The following is a 21068-nucleotide window of genomic DNA, read 5'->3' as shown; positions in this document are numbered from 1 at the left end:
CTCAGGCTGCTTATAATAAGAACCATAAAATCAGCAGAACAGTCTCACATAGTAACTTGTTCTACCCAAAATCCCAACACACTTGACTTAGCAACACTGCACCTTATGAGGCAACAAACCACAAGATATTTTTTAGCTCAAAGTTAGAAAAAAAAAAAAATAGACAAACACACAAGTTCAACTAAGGTAATTTTAATGATTTGCAGCCAATATAGATAATCTGTCTCATAAAAATAACCCTTTATTTCAATCTAATTCTGGCTGTTTCCCAGCCAAAATAATTTTCCAAGTCAGTTGCAGCAGGAGAGAAAAATATAATTTCATAATGGAAACTAGTAGCCAACCTAATCACAAGATTATCCACTGCTTCTCCATAACAGAATCCACCTTCCATCAATGCAGGATGAGAACAAGTTACATCCAGCAGAGAAGCGTCAAGTCCAAAGTAGTTTTCCAAAATAAAGTGGAAGCAACTTGATCATACTTAAACAAAAAAAAAACAAAAAAAAACAACAAAAAAAAAAAAGCACCACCCAAAATAAAACAAAAATAAAATAAAAAGATTTAATGCTGCTTTGTCTCATCCACAGGATGTAGGGCTCATTACAATTGGAAAGGTAGAAAGATGATTTTTTAAAAACTGAAAATTGAATAAAGTGTTAGTGTTGATTACCATTTAAATGTTTGTTCTGTGAAGATTTATATTGCTTCTGAGGAAAAAAAAAGTCATATGTACATGACAAATTCAAAGAAATCTATTTCAGTTATTTTATTCTGAATACTTGGTTATAAACCCAAACTGTGAGAACACCCTCACAGTATTGCTTTTTTAATCCAAGTCATATTCATCTTACAAAAAAAAAAAGACAAAAAGAAACAAAATCCCCTCCACACATATTAAAATCCACTGAGCATTTTAATGCATTTAAATATTAGAAAGACATCTCCCAGGTCTTCACTAATTTAAATCTGGCTCTACCTTAATAGCAATTACAGTTCTTATCTCTGTAACTACTGCCAGAAAGTTGGTTGGATCCTCCTTTCCTAACAATTAGGAATCCCCTTCTAACACCTAAGTGCTTTTATATATGGACAGTCTGTTTTAATCTGAATTAATGTAAAAGTTTCCTCTTTACGCTATACATTTACAGAGAGTAATCAGAGTGCTTTTCTCCCACTCCAGAAAATATAAGCATCTAGGCATTAACTGGAAGAGTCTCTTCCTTGCATCAAACCTATCAATCACAAAGCCATGCAGCCAGTCAAGCAGGGAATCTGATCCTGCAGAAAACTGACCCGGCAGAAGAACTAGTTTGCTGTCAGATCAATGTGATCCTTTCAGCAGCTGCCTGTTAGAGCAGATTAAATGCATCATGAAACTGCATACAAAGAGTTTACAGAGAACTGGCCAGCCACCTAAAAAATAAAGCAGATTTGGAATAACATCTCATAAGAAGCGTTCCTTAAAGCTAGTATTTTCTCCTCAGCAGACACTTGAATCTCCCAGCCATCCTGAAGGATACAACAGACCAAAAAAAAAACAAAAAAAAAAACAAACAAAACTTTTTCATTGGAAATCCTTATAATGTGGCCTTGGTTTTCAACATAGCATGTGGCTAGATGCAGACGAGCAATAAGAAGTGTTCATGTTCTCACAGAGAAGAAGAACAGAACTTCTCCGACTGCTAAATCCAAGGGATGGAGATGGCCCACAAGACTAACAATAATTTTCATTTCATAATTCCCACCCAAACTCTTAAACATTCCCAGAGATGCTATTCCTGCATCTCTGCTTTAGTTTCCAAAGAATCTAAAGTCTATTCTGCCAGGAAGCATTGTGATAAACCATCATGGTGTATCTTTCCTCCTGCAAAGCCCAAAATGGTGCTTCACTGCATTGTTATTTTTTCTCATTTAACTGGGAAAGGGCTGTTGTAACTGAACTCAACTGACATTATGCAGCTCCTCAGGGAGAAGTATGTGGTGCTTTCCAGAGGTGATCAGCCCTGTTTCAGCAAGAGGTAACTACTCCTTTTCACAACACAATTAAGCCTGGCCTAGCGCATGCAAAGGGTTGCTGCCGAGCTTAGTTCAGACTGTGTCATTCTCTCCTCCCTCCAATATAAAAATATTCTTTAAGAGTCCCTTACCATGTTCATTAAAACAAACAATATTCATCCTACAGCTCCAAAATTATGTTAGCATGTGGTCAAACACATGGAATTTACAGGGGCCTTGGTTTGGCTGGATTTTTTTTTAGAAAGTAGGGTGGGGCATGTTCAGTTGGGGTTTTTTACTATTTTTAATAGTATCCAGACTAAATTTAATCTCATAGTAAGTCTCCTGTAAACTAAGAGAACAAATAGAAGGTGTTAATGAAAAAAAGACATGTTTGACTAAGCGCAAGATTTTTTAGTCAAGTGGTACAAAATAAATCTCAGCAACTTTCAAGGAAAGTCATGGAAGAAACCTAAGTTTAGTGAAATTTCAGCAGGCAAGTTCAGTATGTCCAAGAATCTGATTCAATGTACCCTGACCTCAATTTACTCCCTAAGCATTCAGTTAAATAACATCAATATTTAGGAGCACCCACAGCTAACTAGCAAAAAAGTTTCTCTACATATAAGTATCTGCTAGTCCAATTTAGCATCCACTTGTTCAATGGATGTATATAAATATGTATTAGTTAGGATTACAGTTTACATATCAAAAGATACAAGCTTTTAGGTGGAAAGAATAAAGTGGAAAGGAGTTTTTAAAGGAAATTCTCAGGCATTCTACAGGTACTGTAACAGAAAACAACTATTATTTAAGTAACTCATATGACTCATATTACACCCTTGAGAAGGATTAATCCAACACCTTTGAGGCCTTTTTCACCTTAGAAGAGGGATCTTCTGCTCAGCAAAGATACACCTTTATGCTAGTAGAATCACTTCCACTTAGCTAACTTTGATCCATTCCCCAGACTGAGGAAGACACAGTCCTCTGTCCAGTAAACCCATACTTGGGTAACACCTGCTCAATACCGAACCAAGTCAGCCACCTCCAGGGACCTGAACACCTGAACCCTCATCCCTCCTTAGTCCCTATTCACAGCCTGGAAGTACAAACAGAAACACAAAGGTACCACCTGGGTCAACAAAAAGCCATCCCTTTTTAAGGAAGAAGTGCTTTTCTCAACTATTTTGTTTCTGTGGCTGTGGAAAATAAAAAAGCTTAATGACAAAGTTGAGTACACACAACTTCCAGATCAATAACATGCAGTTCTGGTTGTCATCAGCATGACAACAATTAGCAATTAGTGTAATACTGAAGAGAATCAACAGCATCAGCAGGCAAGTCACCTGGACTTTTCTCACTTAAGTGGCCTTATTTGTTAGAAATAGCAATCAGAGCTGGGATTTGCCATCTGCAGTATTTGCTAGAAGTTTAAAATGTTACATACAAATAAAAGCAAGTTTTCCCAAAGTAGATCATTAGCAGCAAGCAGCATCTAGGGCAAGAGATGAAAAACTTTCCATTGCACATACTTTCAACAACAGTTAGCATTCACAAAGTAAAATTCAAAATAACCTTATCTACATAAAGGGAATGGAGGCTGAACACATCTGATCTGCATTAGTTGGATACGTGAACAAAGTGCTGAAGCACACAACCAATAAAGTCCCCTTCCTACAGGGACGGGTTAAACTTCACATGGCAAACCGGGTCAAAAGCAGGTTGGCCGGGGTGAAAATTAAGCTGTAATCCCCCGCTGGCCTTTCGTGCCACCGACGGGGCACAAGGAGATGCGAACAAGATGAAATGGTGAGGGAGAAGAGGAAATAGTTTAAATATGTATATACGTATATATACTGATTAAGAGAGAGTCGTCACGTGAGCAGCAGATCTACGGGTGAGATCTACCTCCCCCATGAAAGCACCGGAAAAATGCAGAGTAATCTAAGCGGATGCACGCACATGTGCGCATCCACGGACACACGCAGCGTAGACACACAAAGCACACAGAGCGCATCTGAGGAGTTGCCGGGGTCCCAGCGCAAACCAGCAGGTCAAGGCTGGAGTGACGATGCACCGCAGGACAGCGGCACCTCCGCCGAGCCGCACCGGGCGGGGCACGGCGGGTTCTAGCAGGAGCCGCCGCCCCCCGGGGCCGCCCGCTGCCGGGCGGATAAAGTTTGCAGCAGCCGCCGCTGCAGTGCCGGGTGCGTCCGCCGCAGTGAGCGAGCCCTGCCTGCGGGAGAGCGAGCGCTGGTAGGCCCGGAGCCGGCCGCGGCATCCCTGCCTTCCTTCCCCACCTCCGCCCCGCCGCGCCTCCGCTCCACTGACCGATCACCTCCTGCAGCTCGTAGGCGTCCCTGCAAATGGGCCAGCCGGCGGCCGGGGCGGCGGGTGCGGGCGCCGGCTGGGGCTGCTGGACGTGGACCGGTGACTCGCCCTGCTCCGCCATGATGCTGCCGGAGCGCCCAGGCACCCGACGACCTTCTCCAAACTTCCCCTCCAGCAACACCTTTCAGCCGCGCTCTGCCTCCCGCCCGCCCTGCCCGCGCAGCCGGCCGCCCGCCCGGCGGAGGGAGGAGGCAGGGCACCGAGGGGGAGGAGGCAGAGGCGGGCGTCGCCGCCGGCCCCGGCCGCTCGCCCAGCGCCGCTGCGGAGAGATGGAGCCCGAGCGCGGAGCCTGGGCCCGGCGGCCCCGGGCGGTGCCGGTGCGGCGCCGGCAGAGCGAGGCGGTGCCCCCTGACGCGCCCCCGCCCGAGCGAGAAGCGCGGGCGCCCTGGCAGAGGCGCCCCGCGGGAGCGGCCCCGCGCACCCCGGTGCTCGCCGCCTTCCCCGGCACCTCGTAACCTACCTGTGTGCCTGCTGGCGGCAGCTCTGGCCATCGCCCTTCCCCGCTCATCCCGCGGCTCGCTGGGATGCTCTGTGCGTCTGGAAGCACCGCGAGGTCCTGCACAGGGCGGCGGGCTGAGCGTGTGCAGGCCACGGCCCTGCCGGCGGACTGCCGGACCCCGCCAGGGCCGAGCGTGGGACGGGCAGGACTGGAGGGAGGGAAGCCACGTCGCGTGGCGGATGCTAAAGCACCTGTTAGGCCGATAGCATAAGCACACAGGCTGCTCTGGAGCACAGCTCACTAGAAGTGTCACTGCTGCAAGATGACTTGTGTTCGAATTTGAGGACGTGAAAAAAGCATTTGCTTTCATCGGTGATCGTGCTGCAAAGTGTTTAAATCACCATATGAGCAGTAGCCCTCTCCAGGATGAGCAGGACAGCTGCACCGTGTCACTTCAGCGCAGACGCTGCCTCAGCTCATGCTACCTTGAAGGACTGAGGACAGCTGAAAATGCTCCCTTTGGCTAACCAGTACCAAGTGATTTAAACAAATAAGAATAATGATTAAATGTCTCTAGTGCTTCCCATTATACATTGCAAGGTTAAAAAAAAATAAATAACAAACCTGGGGTTAAATGAAACTCTGGTGTTAATGATAGTATGGATTTTTTCCTTCTAGACTCTTAGTAGTGTCAAGTGTTCAATGATATCATCAGCATTTTACTTACTATGAAGTAATTTAGAAAATAGTTATTTGTGTGGTCTATAGTCTCATTCCTACTTTGAATGCTTTGCATTTCCATATAGTTCAAATTCTTACTTCCTGCTACAGAATGAACCTAAGAGAATTAGAACTAATACAGTATGCAAGCAGGAAAGCTATAGCACTGTCGAAAAGAAGAGAACCTCACAAATTGTTAGGAAGTATGATGAAGCGTGATTTAGAGTCAAGATACATCTAACAACTAACGCCTGTTAGCTACTTTGTTCCATTTGGGATAATGCCCTTTTGGTAACTAATTTTTTTGTGTGTGGTCAATTCAGTGAGGATTCAGTTAATTCAAGGCTATTCCAAAAAGGAAAGAAAGTTACTTCTATTTTGTTGTGTTACTGAGAAAGCTGAAGGAAGTCCTAACCACTGCTTAATGATTGATCAGATGTATCAGCAACTTGCAAATATTTGTGCACTGCACTTCCATTTTCTCACAAGCAAAAGTTTAGCTTAGTATAGAGACTTTTAGCAGTAGAATAAAAATATTGCACATTTTTGTGCTAAACTAATGATTCCTCTCAATCTCATTTTTAAAAGTATATATGGAGTATATATGGAGTATATACAAATTAGAAATAATTTGCCACAAAACTGAAGGTCAGCAAGACTTGGAAGAGGAAGTATTAAATTGTCATTCGGCATTAAGTTTAATGCCAAGACCTTTCTGCCAGGAATAGCATAAAAAATAGTAGAAGAGCAACAGCACAGGCCAAATCAATCAGCAGAGAAAATGGGTTACTCACTATTGATGGAAAACAGCCAACTTCTCCATCTGTACTCAGTTGTTGTTGCGGGGGGAGGAGGTTGGAGGTGGTTAGTTTCCGAGCCATGAATTTCTGTGATGCTACTGCCATATCACTCTTTAAACTGCTGGTTAACATCTGATACCATTATAATTATTTTTGTCCTGATTGTTGCCCAATTTGCCCAAAAATCCCTACCATTCTGGGGATTTCTAGAGTGCACCTGCACTCTGTAATTAGTTGAAATGAGTAATTTCTACAGGAGGACCCTTACCGGATAGTGATTTTATAAGCAGTGGGAAGTGTTCCGTGCGCTCAGGGCACAGCTCGGGAGAAGGTCTCGCCGCAGCGCCGGCTGCGAGGGCAGCGCGGGCCGGGAGCCGGGCCGGGGCCGGGAGCCTCTCGCCCCCTGCTGCAGGCGGCGGGGAAGGGCCCTGCAGCCCCGGGCTCGGCCGCGTCCGCCGCGCAGGCAGCGCCCTTCTCCGCAAGGCTTTCTGGACACTGGAAAGAACAGCAAGCTGCCGGTTTAGAAGGTTCCAGAAAAACTGATAGGCCTCATGTACAAATCACTGTTCTCTGATGACAATTCAGAATGGTCCCGTCTGAACGTGATTTGCTCTTTCTGAGTGCCTGAAGACATAGGATTCCATGAGATTGTCTGGGTCACTGAGTCCAGTCACCAAATGATTGATTCCAAAGTGAATAAAGGCTTTACACAGCCAGGTTACAATCAAAACTGGCAAAATTTAAAACCATGTAGGCCACTATGACAGGAGAGTCAGACCACGCTCAGACCTTTTGAAAGTTCCCACAGTACCCTCTGCAGATGGGACAAAATTGTGTTCAGAGCAAAATAAGTCAGACTCCTTTTCTAGGCTTGCAGAATTTAGGCAAGATAACATTGGTACTTACAACGACTTTGCAGACCAACTAAATAATTTCAAACATAAGCATACCTATATAAATCTCAGACAAGCATAAGGACTGGGGTTTATAAGCAAAGGTATGTATGCTAGTAGCATAGACAAGGGACAGCATCCACCCAAACAACTTTTTTTCTGAATAGAAAGGCAGCAGATGCCACCAAAACAGCAATATTACCTACCACAGACTAACCCAGAGCAAGAAGGAACTCAGACTCTCTACTGTCACTTAGTCTACCTCAGAGAAATGAGTGAAGGAAAACCACCCTCTCTTCCAAAAATGGCCTAAAAATGCAGTTATGACTATCACATACAGCACAGCTCTCTTCAATAATGTAGGTAAGGTCTGAAAGCCTCTAATTTGGTAGCACTGAGGAATGGTTGTGCTTTAAACAATGTCATGAGATATGAAGGCTGACACAACAGCAGCTGGTGCTTATGGGAGCAGACTAAATGCTTTCAACCTCCCTTTCTCCTCTAGTTAATACACAGTCAAATAGATACCATGCCCATTATTGTTACTAGGATGCTTCCTTTCATCAAAGCTTACAGCTTAGGTTGGTTTCTGCTCACAGAGAACAGATGAGTATCTTGGCAATTCACATTACAAAACACATTGTACTTAATACAGAATCATTTGGGTTAGGAGGCCTCTTGAGATCATCCAGTCCAACCCTGCCCCAACCAAGGCAGGGTCACCTAGAGCAAGTTACACAGGAATATGTCCAGGTGGGTTTCAAATGTCTTCAGAGAAGACTTCACCTCCCTGGGCAGTGCATTCCAGTGCTCTGCAATACTTAATGTAAAGAAGTACATTTTCTTTCTTTCTCATGTTGAGATGGAAACACTGGAACATTTACACTGAAAAGGCTTCAATTCCAATGGCACTGTCAGCTGAGTTCTTACTAAGTTTCACTGAAGTTAATGTCCATCTAAGCATGGTGACCTTACAAAATAAGCCATTTCTATTTTTTTCCTAGGTTAAAGGCCTTGATGCCTTCATCTCTTTTCTTCTCCCCTCCTCCTCTTGTAAACCTTTGCAAGGTGTTCCACTCAGCAGATTAGTCCTTTTAATATCCTAGGAAAAGCTGTGTTTTGGATATTAATGATTATTGAGCCAATAACTATTAAGCTAAAATTTATTGCTATATAGTAAAATGGGTATTTTAATTATTTACTTATGTGTCACACACCAAACTGTTTCTGGTCATTGCAAAAAGGGTTTTATTTTTTGTTAACCTGGTTTTCAGGCCACAGGTAGAGGAAATGCTCACATCTTTGTCTCAACCCCTTTGAAAGTGAGAAGCCCTGACAGACATATTGAAGACATAGCTTAAAAAGAGTAACGGAGCCTGGGCGAGCTTCTCTGCAGAGCTGGAGAGCAGATGCAGCCTGTGTGTTATCAGAGCTTGTTCCTCAATGTCCCAGCTGGCTTTGCATGCTGGAAACTCCTGTTACAGCAGCTAAGCCTTCACATCCGCCCATCCAGCTTTTCAAACAAGGCCATGGGAACACATTGTGCTGTTAACTTGCTCTTGCTGCCAAACCACCCAAAACTTTAAAATCCCGGGCTAAATATTACTAGCTCATCCCAGCACCATGAGCCCCAGTGGCTAATGACCTAAATCGTGATGGCACATCAATCACTATACATTTCAAATATTCAAAATTCAGAATTTTACATTCATTTAGAATATTTGCATGCTAGCCATAATGACAACAATAGCCTTTTTGGAACCTGCAGGAATCACAATCTCCACAATGATTATTTGAATGAATTTAGGATACAGTCACCATGAAAATGACAGTGAGCTAAATATTATTGTTGCTTTTGAACTAAAGTTTAATATAATTAGGATGATGTGGAGGTGTCTGGATTACTGAAGCTTTTAGCAGGAATAAACTCTTCATAGCTGTGAATGAATAAAATTCAAATATATAAAAGATTTGATCTAGGAATTTCTATGGCTTTCATCACTGTAGGATGCATATTAATAAATTAATCTTCACATACAAAAAGACTGGGGAATATAATTACCTTAGTTCACATGTGGAAACAGAAAAAGCTCAAGGGATTTGCTAAAGGTCATAAAAGAACTCTGTAGCAAAACTGGGACTGTAATACACATTTTCTAAGGATGAGATTTCACACAGCCTCACGAGATCAGGGATCTAATCTGGTTGACAGCTAGTTCCTGGTTTGGTTCATCTGAAAACACTGGCTAGTTACTGGTTAGCCAAACAAGCCATAGACAGGATAAAAAAGGGAGACCTGACAAAAATGCAGCCAATAGTGGGGAATAGGAAATGCCACCATTTAAGCAGAAGCACAGTTTTAGCTTTGTTAGATGATCATGGAATGACCAAAACAATACCTTAATTAGAAAAGGCTATTCATCATTTGAGTAAATGACCCTAGCCTTTGTTCATTTTCTTTTTATAGTATCAAAGAAGCAGTCCATATTTTACAATAAAAGCTACAAGCTTCAATGGAGCAATGTTTATAATGTGCTTGAGTTCTTGGGATTTAAAAATTTCTAAAGGTTTTCCTTTTAGTTTTGGGAATCTAAGTTGAAATAATTTTGTAATCTAAATGCCATAATTGTGGCTGTATATGAAGCTCAGCCATTAACCAAAAAACTGTAATTACATTTAGATTTTTTTTTCTGGTGGCTTTGGTTTTTTTTTTGCTTTATTGTTTGGTTTGTTTGGTTTGTTTTGGGGTTTTTTTTTTTGGTTGGTTGGTTGGTTCTTTGGTTTGTTTTTTGTTGTTGTTGTTTTTGGTGGGTTTTTTTTGTTGCTTTTTGTTTGTTTGTTTGTTTTTGGTTTTTGGTTTTTTTTTTCCTGGAAAATTTGGGGTCTGATGAGCAGTGCTTCCTGGGAAATCAAAATGGCACCTAAAATCAAAATAAAACTTGCTCATATTTTATAATTTCTGTCGAACATTATGATTTACAAATGAGAAATTAAAATGTCCAATGCTGCTGGATAAATTTCCCTTCAAGTAAGTCAACAAGATTCCCAGTCAAGCTTGAGCATTATGAAAACCACAGCCTCCCCTCTCTCAGGGCAGCTTGCTTGGCTTTTACAGGACTGGCCGAGCTCCTCGGTCTAGGTCACCCTTGAGGAAGAAAGCTGTTTAATGAAGAGCTTCTGCTTGAACAAGTCATGGCAGGGAGCAACAAGGGCTGGGCTGCCCTGGAGGGCAGGTGAACAAGTACCAGTGAGGCAGCAGGGCCAGTGGCCACACCAAGCAGGAGATATCCTGTCAGGAGCCCAGGCAGACCGAGGGGTGGCAGCCAGAGTCAGCTAACAGTCCAGTGACTGCCAGGTCAGTCTAGGGACAGAGCAGGTCCAAGCTGCAGCTGGAGAGCTCATTCAGCAAGGCAAGGTCAGGATCATCCGGGTGCAAGACTGGGCTCTGCTACCGGGTAAAAGTAGGCTCAGGCAAGGACCAAGCACAGGCTCAGCATTGCTCAGGCAAGAACCACAGGCAAAGGTCTGAGCTTGGACACAGCAGAGGACCCAGGCAAGACTCCTACCTCTGTCTTACAACTTGGTTGTTTTCACAGCACCTTGATCCGAGGTTACAGAGCAGCACCATGTCTGAGCTGGCCTTGAGTGCAGACAGTAAAACTCTAGGTGTAGGGAAAGAGGTTGCAAATCCAGTTGGTGTGCTCAGAGCCCTGGCAACATGGGCTTAGCATCAAGAACTCGAGTGTTCCTCTTGTTAGGAGTGTTTGCCATACCCACCATTAATTTCTAGAGTCATGTGACAGATCAAAAGTACTGTCAGTGTAGGTTCAGATTTTAATTCAGAAAATTGCCTATTGCTCTAATTCCTTCTACTCTAATAAAGTGCTGAAACACTGCAAGAAACTACCCAAAGGGGAAAGTACAGAAGTTACCATCCTTTCCTGTGTATCAGCTACATCTCATAAAGCTTCCTGGATTAAGACAAGCTATGGAATAATGTCTGAAACAAAGCAACATGGAGTAAATCCAGCAAATGAGTAGCCTCTACGCTAGGAAGATTAAAATACCAGTTAAGGCATTAAAAATAGAAGTCAAATTAAAGAAAAATCTCTCTTCCTCAAAAACAGTGAGGTGCTTCAAAATTCCTAAACACTTCTTTTTCTCCTCTCCATATCTCCTAGAATGTTCACAATATTAAAAAAAAACCCAAACATTTGTTGACTCAAAAATTTAGGTGTTAGTCTTCTTTTAAAGACATTTAACAATTGCTTTGGATCTTGCATAATTTGTGTCATTCATAAAAGGAATTTAAATGTAGAATTATAAATAACATTTTTTCCTAACACATCTCTTATTTTTTTAATGATTTCTTTAAAAATCTAATTTATCCAAGAATAAAAGAAACCTAAACTAATCAACATTGTGTTTTTAATAGATGAGAAACAGAAATTAGGCAGTTTAGGCACAACATTCTTTAAGTTTTACTGGCATATCATTAAAATATATACAAAGTACACTCAACAGACATCTTTATTCACAGATGATGTACCCATAAAAGCCTTACTTTTGGTGTATACCACTATGTATAACAGACAGAATTCTTAATTTTGTTTCCTGTTTTACCAATAGTAGAATCAACTGTGCACAAATACCAGCTACTTTAGTTTCAGCAGGCTTTGCTGTTACATCTTGTAATGCATCCCCTGCAAATACAGCAAAGTCCTCCCTCTGACCTGGCATTCTGGCCAGTACAATGCACCTACAAAACTAGGTATAGTTGCAGAAGCCACACTTTGCCTAGTTCTGTTTGTTGTGCTTATGTAAGGGTGCTTATTGTATTGATATAAAAGTCTGATTTTGCCAATATACCGAAAAACATACTAGGAAATGGTGCCAGTAAAATGCAGATTATCTCTGTTGGTAAATATGTCCTAGCATAGGCACAGCTTTTTTTTTTTTTTTTTTTTTGCTAGTGATTACACCACCAACAGACGGCTTAGTGCTGGTATGAAAGTACTCACTGATCTAGGTCACACCACTTAGCCAGAGCATCAGCTGGAGTGGTGCAGTTCTGGGATGTGATCTTTGAGTGGCACCAAAGAGAGCTGTATGGGAAGAGGATGCTACAAGCCAGGGCAGCAGGCACAACTTACTCTGGGATGTGTAAAGTCCATGGAGAATATTGAGGGGTAACAATCAAAAGGCAAGAATGGTATTTCATGGGAAGAATAGGGTATCTGGAAGCTCTAGTACAATTGAATATATAGATAATGATCTTCAGAGGTGCCTTCCAACCCTAACAATTCTGTGGTTCTCTGATTCTGTGATTCAGCAGTACAAATGACAACAGGAAGATACTTAAACAGATCTTTCGTCTGAATTTGTACTACAAAAAAAAAAAAAAAGTACAACAAGCCAAAAAACTCTTGGGATATCAGCTCATTTCCTACAGTAGCATCTCAGACGTTGTTTACTTAGAACAAGTTTACTATGAATTTTTATTACAAAGACTTGAGCAGTGTATCACACATATATTTGAAATGTACATGTGCAATATCTTTTAACCAAAGGAAAGAGAAACTCTAAGGAAATATGCAACCTGATTAAGATGTGTGTCTTTATGAACTTATCCTGGTTTTTTAAGTTGACTGGGTTGTGGCTGGAAGTGTGAACAGAAGCATCATTCCTGGTCTTTCAATAGTCCAGAATCTTGGTTAGCCTGCTGACATGTTGAGACAACTGAAGTTATCCACTCTAGGAAGAAATCTGCAGAGGGTGGAAAACATGGCACTGAGAACTAGCACAGTCTTGAGGCAGGAAAGGTGGCAGAGCTCTAAATCTAGGAAGACTGGCAGGTAGTCCTAACAGTAGCACTAAACATGAAAGCCCTGAAAGCCTTTGCCTCCATGAGTGAAGAAAAATAAAAGGCAGGCAGGTAAATAATGATTAGATTAAGAAACAAACAAACAAAAAAACCAAACCAGAAAACTGACTTGAACAAAACACAGGCTGTGATTGTCAAAAATAATATTCTTAAGGGCATGCCTTACAAAGATAAAGCCATTAGCACAAATGGGGACGGGAGGTGCCCAGCTCCACTTAACAATTTTGGAGCAAGATCTTACTCATATGCTAATTTTAATTTTTGTATAAGACAACAGAGGCCTGATCTTTAAGATCAAAATGTATTAAAAATTCTAGACTATATGTGGATTTAAAAAGCAAACAAGATATGCCACAACACAAGTTCAGTGGAGACAAAAGAGTTTTTTCCTGAAGACAAAAACAGGGAAAATGAGCATGAGTAAAATCTTTCATAGACCTGTCTATGTTGATGGTGAAAATACACAATTTAATATACTCATTTTTCTGGAATAGATATGCTAAAGGAGTATCTCATCTAAGCAGTTGATTGACAAAGTCAGCCTTTTTTAGCTATATAAATATTCTAAGTTGAAATTTGTGTGGCACAAGTTTGGGCAGATCACAGAAAAGTTGATCATCTTTATCCCTTAATTTAGTAGGTTGCTGAAAGTCCCTTGCAAGTAACACCATCCCTATTGAAAAGGATTATAGAGAAACAGGGTCAGATTCAGTTTCATTGATGCCATATCCTGTTACTTAATAGCACAAAGTATAATTTGACGGGTCTAGCAATGAATAATTGGCAGTAACCTGCAAACATTTTTGATAGAAAACTCACAACTAGAATACTTACAATGGAGGAAGCTGGAGGCAGAAAAAGAGATGGGAACACGTATCAGAGATGACAAGTAAGTCTGATCTCCAACCAGAGACAGTCAAAGGAAAAAGGAACACGTGGCACCTTACCCAGCTCCCAGAAAGGTGTGAGACCAAATACATACAAGAATAATGGCTTGCTGCAGAATTGAGGCAAGACCACCAAATCTCCTGATATAAAACAAGCAGAACAAATGAATTTTCTGTATCAGTAGTGGCAGTGGTATTTCAGCTAAGAATCACTGTCACTTCAAAGTTGTTAGACATCTAAGTAGACTCCATTTATAACATGAAATTTAAAAAATATTCATATCTTTTTTAATCTGCCCACAAAGAAATTTGAAGCATTAAAAACAGCTAAAGACTTCCCTATGGTCATTTACACCACCCCAACTGAAGGCTAGAAACTCCTGTCTCTGCCACAAGCTTTTTAGCAAGCAGATGTTTGAATGTATTCCAAGAATGTATTAATACCATGGTTAAGAAAGGCTCAGTCAGTTTTGTATTTGCTTTAAATCAGGTAGTTTTTATCTAATAGGCAGAAAAGTGGTAGCCTTTAATGATGGCAAAAGAAATTAATATTTCCTTTGCTGCCTTGTCAAGCAAAGAATAAAATATGACTTTGGTTTTGTTAATGTTTCCAAGTCTCCCAGCAAGTGACAATACATAAAGGGCTTTTTGTTGATTCGCACTTAAAGGGACAAGTTTATGTTGTCTCTTTGATGCACTTCTGAAGCTATATATTAATATATTTCACTGCTTCAAACAGTACAATATGTAAACTCAAAATATGCAGGAGTTATAACATTTGCAAGAATTCTCTATTCTGCTACAGTAAAATGCTATTTTTATTAAAATAAACAGCACAAAAGCTTTCTTTTCATACAAATTGTGTGCATATTTATTACTGTTCCCTGACAGATTATGCAGTAAAAATGCTATATTGAACAATTAGAAGAAGAGCATGTTGAGAAAATACGTTTACTTTTTAGATTCAGATCTTGTCTTCCAAATATCTTAAATCAAACTATAAAGACTTACACTTTTAATTACTGCCTTAGATTCTGGGGTGTAAAGTAAAACATTAAAATTATAACAAAATTTTAACAAAAAATTAACTGCTCTAGGCTCATGCAAGATTTTCCTGTAATACGAATAAAATAGTTTTGATTATGTTTGCTTGAATTAACATTTGAACTGCACATAATACCAGTCCTCTTCAAAGTTGCCTAGAGATTCTGGTAAAGTCTTTATTCAACTATGTAACTTCTCTGAAGCATAGTCAAAAATCAGGAGGAAGGTCTTAAATCAGTTTAAATATTTTTTATCCCAAACCTACCAATAATACAGATTGAAAAAAAAAATAAATGGAAAAAAGAATTGCCAGCTGTATTTGCAGGGAATGTAAAGGTGACTCATGAGAGATGCAGGACCCAGTCTTACTGTCTAAGCCATTCTGGACACAGTACAAGTGATGCACCAGCATATGAATGATGAACCCTTCAGGAAACTCTCCCTGCTGACCGCGATGACCCCGAGCTGGAAATAGTGCTGCTCATTACCATCACCACTAGGACTTTTCTTAGGCCACACATCCAAACACATTTAAAAACCTGTGTACTCCAATGGCAATATGAAATCTCTCAACAAGCCTAAAAACTCACTATTACTTTTAAATTAAAATCTTATATTCTGCAGAGCTGGGCACGGATTCAAGTACTAGACAAATATATTAGGCAGGCTGCCTTCAGCCATGGGAATTGCAACCTGGCACACATTATGAATCAGGAAAGTAACCTGTATTGATTTGCATTAATGCTGATCTTATATTCCTCAGCAAGTTTCAGGTGACATTTCCTCTCTTTTGATGAATTATAAGTTCATACTGCTTGTAGAGACAAGTCAGAAAAACACAAAGAATTATCACTTTCAGATGAGAGGTTTCAAAACAGAAAGATCTAATGTTTTCTCAGGTTTTGAACCATTTTAATCTTGTGGCCCGAAAGTTGCCCCTACAACATTGCCAAGCTGGCTAGTCTGGATGCTAGAACCACTTACTTAATGGAAGAAGAGTAATACTGCAAGGCAAGCAGACAGGCTTCCTATGGTTGCAGAATCAACACAGTCCCAGGTTCCACCACCCCATCAATCTTCAAGGTCTCTGCAGAGACTGCCACACAGCATCATTTAGCAGTGCCCCCAAACTGCAAGGAGAGAACGAACTGATTTCTCTCAGCCAGGTGACAGGGCCAGGGACACTCTGTAATCAGAGGCAAATAGACCTACCTCACTTGTCGACTGCCAGTTTCTAGGTTTGAAGGTTGATCAATGCTCTATAAAAGATGGAATCTCTCCTATTTGTCCCATCATACCTTTACAATACCATTCCTTACTCTTCCATAAACCTTGATTATCTTTACTCATGGGCTTATTCCTGGAACTTATCACAGACCATAGGGTGAGTACACATGCATTTAGGTGCATGACAATATATTTTCTGGTTTTGTTTAGCATTGGCTGTATTCCCAGACTTGAAGCTTTCTGGAAGGTGACCGTGTACATCTGCATCAATCAGGGTGCAGCAAGGACAGGGTAATCTGGGAGCTCTGGGTGCCAGCAGGGCCAGTGGCAGGGGCAGTCTGGCATGACCCCAGCCAGGGGAGGAGGGCAGGACTTACAGCTTTCACAGCAGGCTGGTTCAGGTCACCCAGCCATGATGTGTCAGAGTGGGCCTCGAGCACAGGCAAAGCAATCCCTGAAAGACAACACTGCGTGGTGAGGGACTCAAGGCCTTAACAGTCATGGCTTTGTTTCAGCTCAGTTCTGTCCATTGGGAATTGAGGTTTGTGAAGGATAGGGCCTGCTGGTGGGACCTATAGTCAAAGAAGAAGCAGTGCTCCTTGACTTGGGTCCGTCATGTCTAACAGAGCTCTAAAGTTCAGGATCTCACAAGTGCAGTAATGTTGAAGAGAAGCTGATGCAGGTTAACATTCTGTACTAGTTATATTGTGTTTAATGGTAATCAAACCAAAAAGTTCAGTGGCCATCTGTGTAACTACAGTAAAATTTTTCAGAATTCCATTAACACATGGGAATCCAGAAAGTTCACAGCCTGGCTCTTTCTAGCACTTCCTAACACTGGTCAGAAAATGTGTGTCAACATGTTTCTCCCAATGTATATCAGTCAATTGGTGTTTTATTTATTTAATAATACTCTTTATCCTATTCTCATCATGTCACCTGATTTTTAAGCCATCTTTCCTTGTCTCTTCCTTATCTTTTCCTTGTCTTTAGAAAAAAAAAAAATTGTAAATTAACAGCAGAATTTGAATGCAGAGAACTACCATCTAAAATATTTTCCTTTCATCAGAAAGGACATCTACATTGACATGCCTGAAACAAGTCTTATAAAAGTCTGTATTGAGATAACAGAGGGAGAAAGAATTGCTGCAGGTTTACTTGTTCAAGGAAGTTTTCAGGGTATTTGTAGCAACTTTATTCCCTGGTAGATACATGCATGTATAAGGAACATGCAATATAATTTTGTTGGTATCCAGTGCAGTTAAAAAAGCTCTTTGTAGAAGAGCTACAAAACCAGATGGATTGCTAATGTGAGGGTACTCAGAAAAGTTACAAGCTACTGGAATTACCCTACCACCTTCCATTCCTAACATTCTCCTTGGAGGGTTAAATAGTTGTTTTGCAAAGCTCTTTAGAAGTGTGTAAAAATCCATCCCACCATCATGCCAGCATGCCAAAAAGAGAAATCCTTACACAATTTACCTTACTTCAAATATAGTATTTGGCATTAAATGATTTGTTTAAACGACTTCTAATGCTTTGATTTTTTTTCATTCAAAAGATACCCCAGTCTAGAGCTTACCACTGGACTTCAAAAACTCCCCAGAGTCCAGAGGGATGGGAGAACAGAGACACTGGGTTCTCCCAGAAGAGCCCAGTCCTCCTGCCTCTCTGGGGAAGGGGTAAGATTAGACACAGGCAAGTGAGACAAATATAAAACAGATTCACAAAAAGCAGAGCCCTTCCATTATCACCATCCTATGGTATACTTGCTGAGATGTGCCAGTGGCTGTGGGAGCTGCTGCTCAGGGCACGGGGGAGCTGCATTTTGCTTCCTGGAGGAGCTCGTTCTGTCTCCTTGAGTCAGGGGCACCTGCACTACACCAGGTACTGCTGAGAGCTGCAAGGATTTACAGCCTGGCACTGTTGAACGGAGCAGGGCTGTGTTTTTCTCTGATTGTACCAAATTAAAATGGGATTATGGAGCTGAAATTTATATCTATTTCATTATTGATTTAATAAAATCTTCTATCAGAAAGCAGAAATTGTGGGCCATGCAACACTTAAACTGATAAATTACTTAAATAGGAACTGAGAAGAAAGAAGCAACTTTTAATTAATTGCCAACTCTGAAAATTCTGTCCCCAGTTTTTCTTTGTGGTATATGTTTTAAGTCTGTTTGTGGCTTCTACTGTAAGAAGTGCCTCAACAGAGTTCTCATGTGCCACAAATCTTAGAATCAACCAGGCAATCTCTCTACAGTGTCATTATGGCAACTTAAGTGACCATCATAAAATTTAAAAGTAAAAATACCTTTCTTTGTGTTCCAATCATCATTATTATGACTCAAGTGTTGGAGAGAGTGAGGGAAAGAAGAGAAAATGGAAATCACTTCACTTTCCAAACTCACAGCTAATGAATTATAGTTAATAGTTAGTCATAGTTGGGCTCCGTGATCTTAAAGGTCTTTTCCACACTTAACAATTCTATGATTTTAAGGCATGTATTTATTTTAATCAGTATTATTGTAATTTGGGCCAAGGTTCGTTAAAACTTGTCTCTTGCCATTTGTCTGCATTTTGGTTTTGGATTATAATCTCTTGGGGTGGCACAGACTGACCAGAGAAACACTTCTGGAGGCACATGGGGGCTTTATTTGAATAGATTTCACTTGGTGAAATGGTGCTTCGAACAAGTATCCTGGGGGCCTCAGCTCTCCATGATCAAGGAATCTGGTGTGACTGAGGGTTATAACTGAGTTATAACAAGTTACTCAGGTATATGTGCAGTTACTATTACAGGAGGCAGAGTCTATCAAGCAGTGTGCCAGTCAGTGAAACACTTCTAAGGGCCATACAGGCAGGTCCCAGGGATAGTTAAAGAACACTGAAGAGCTGAGCCAGATCCTGCCTCCACTGAAAACACAAGAGATCAAGCTAGAAAAGGTGCCTGAATTCTGCACAGACCAAGAAGATTTGGATGCACAACAGATCCAAATTTCAGGATGAATTACCAAGAGTCCTAGTGGACTATAGGACTCTGCCAGTAATATCATACACCACCACACTACCTATTTAATGTGGAAATTACATTTTTTCCTGTTCTGCAGACTAAAATTATCCCTGTTTGACAGCTGGATAGGAAGCAGAACTACAGTGATATGAAGCAATTTGTCTAAGGCCATGTTGTGCTCCTTTCACAGACATAAAAACATGAATTTATATTCCTTGGCTCTCAAGCTAGTTCTGGTTCCCATTCTTATTCTTACATCTTAATCAAGTGATCATTTTAAAATGTTTTTTACAGATTTCTCCTCCTGACACAATGATAAATGCTTGTTAGCATTTAAGTAGCTTGCTAACCTTCTGATTTGAGACAGCAGTGGAATGTACTTGAAATAAAGGCCAGAATCAATTTTTGAAAGCTGAAATTAAGATATAGAAGGAGCTCACTCATCTGATAGAAGTACTTTTGTGGCCAGTTGTTAGGGAGCTCAGCTAAACTGGTTTCACAAAAGTATTTCATAGTGTACTCATGATGAGAAGTGCTGCTGAATGGTTCATTTTGTATAGAGCAAAGCATTTAATTCTCAGCTTCAAGGAAATCTTTGATCAGATTGTTCACACAAGTGTTATTGAAGGCTTGTCATGATATGGCCAGAGACTGTCAAACAAGGAGGGTAAGCACATATGCTCTGGTATCACTGAAGCTATCAGAATTTTCCCATTAACATACTAATAAAACATCATCATTATGTTTAATTTATGTAACTTATAAGAAGTTGTTTGCCATATTTTTAAAAAATGTTGTTTTTAAAAAAAGCACATTTCATTAATCGAATATACTTGAATATAATTGAATATACTTAGTGGGGTTCCTAAATAAATTTCTAAGTGAGGTTTTAAAACTCTTACAGCAAACAGGCTTGTTCCATAATTGCCAGTATTAGTATTAAAATAAAAAGACAGTATTAGTATTAAAATAGCTTTAAAAACCTACCCTACAATTCCCCCAAACTCATAATTTTCTTGCACTTTTTTTTTTTAAATCATGTTTTCTTTTTATCATCCCAGTTTACTTCCACAACAAAAATGAAGCTGAAATTATCTAGGAGGTTATAATCTAGAAAATTATCTAGGAGAAAACATACTTATGAAAAGAGAGTGGAATATTTTAAAATGGTCTCTTTGAAGTTTGTCAGATGAGACAGAATAGATTTTTCAGTGCTGAGATATGCAATCTACTGTAGATTGGAAGTGAAAAATTAAACTAATCATATGTCTCATAGGAGTCCAAACTAAATGAAGCATAATTGCAGGTTTCTCAATGGGCATTGTGGCCAAAAGAGCAAACAAGGGGAAGAAAATAATAGCAAATACACTGTGATGGATAAAAATCTGTCATTGTTTGTGTTGACACTGCAGCATCAGGTGCATACTCTTTGTAACTACATTTCAAAAAGGATATCACAAAGGTAGTTAGAGTGGTTTCAAAAATAGGTAAATCAAAAAAACATGGGAATGGAATCAAGGGAATGGAAAAAACTCTCACATGAAGACAAGTTAAAAATACAAGATATGTTTGCTTTAATATGAAGATAAGAATATGGTAGATTAAAATAATATTATGAACTTACTTGAAGCTTTCTGTCTGCAGTACTTTTACAGGAAAGAACAAGGCAGCATTCAATTACATTAAAGAACGGGCATACAAAAGTAATGTGGCTCTACACTGGCAGCTAACATGATCTTTGTATTCCTCCAGTGTGAGGAAAATTATGAA

General features: G+C 40.4%; 1 protein-coding gene across 3 annotated transcripts in view; it reads right to left on the bottom strand.

Moving 5' to 3' along the window:
* Positions 1–5077, bottom strand: part of STK39 (serine/threonine kinase 39) — an 82441-nt gene extending 77364 nt beyond the window's left edge. For 2 of the 3 annotated variants that reach the window (XM_053982710.1, XM_053982715.1), the window contains exon 1: positions 4333–4658. In XM_053982710.1, coding sequence (XP_053838685.1) covers positions 4333–4453 — 121 coding nt within the window. In that variant the 5' untranslated portion in view covers positions 4454–4658. Of the gene's footprint in view, positions 1–4332; positions 4659–4852 lie in introns of those variants that run through there. The other variant, XM_053982713.1, reaches the window with a different exon arrangement.
* Positions 5078–21068: the final 15991 nt, after the last annotated feature.

This window comes from Vidua macroura, chromosome 7 (assembly GCF_024509145.1).
Source record: "Vidua macroura isolate BioBank_ID:100142 chromosome 7, ASM2450914v1, whole genome shotgun sequence".
Classification (NCBI taxonomy): Eukaryota; Metazoa; Chordata; class Aves; order Passeriformes; family Viduidae; genus Vidua; species Vidua macroura.
Note: the sequence above shows the minus strand (reverse complement) of the source record. Positions and strands in the feature narration are given on the sequence as shown.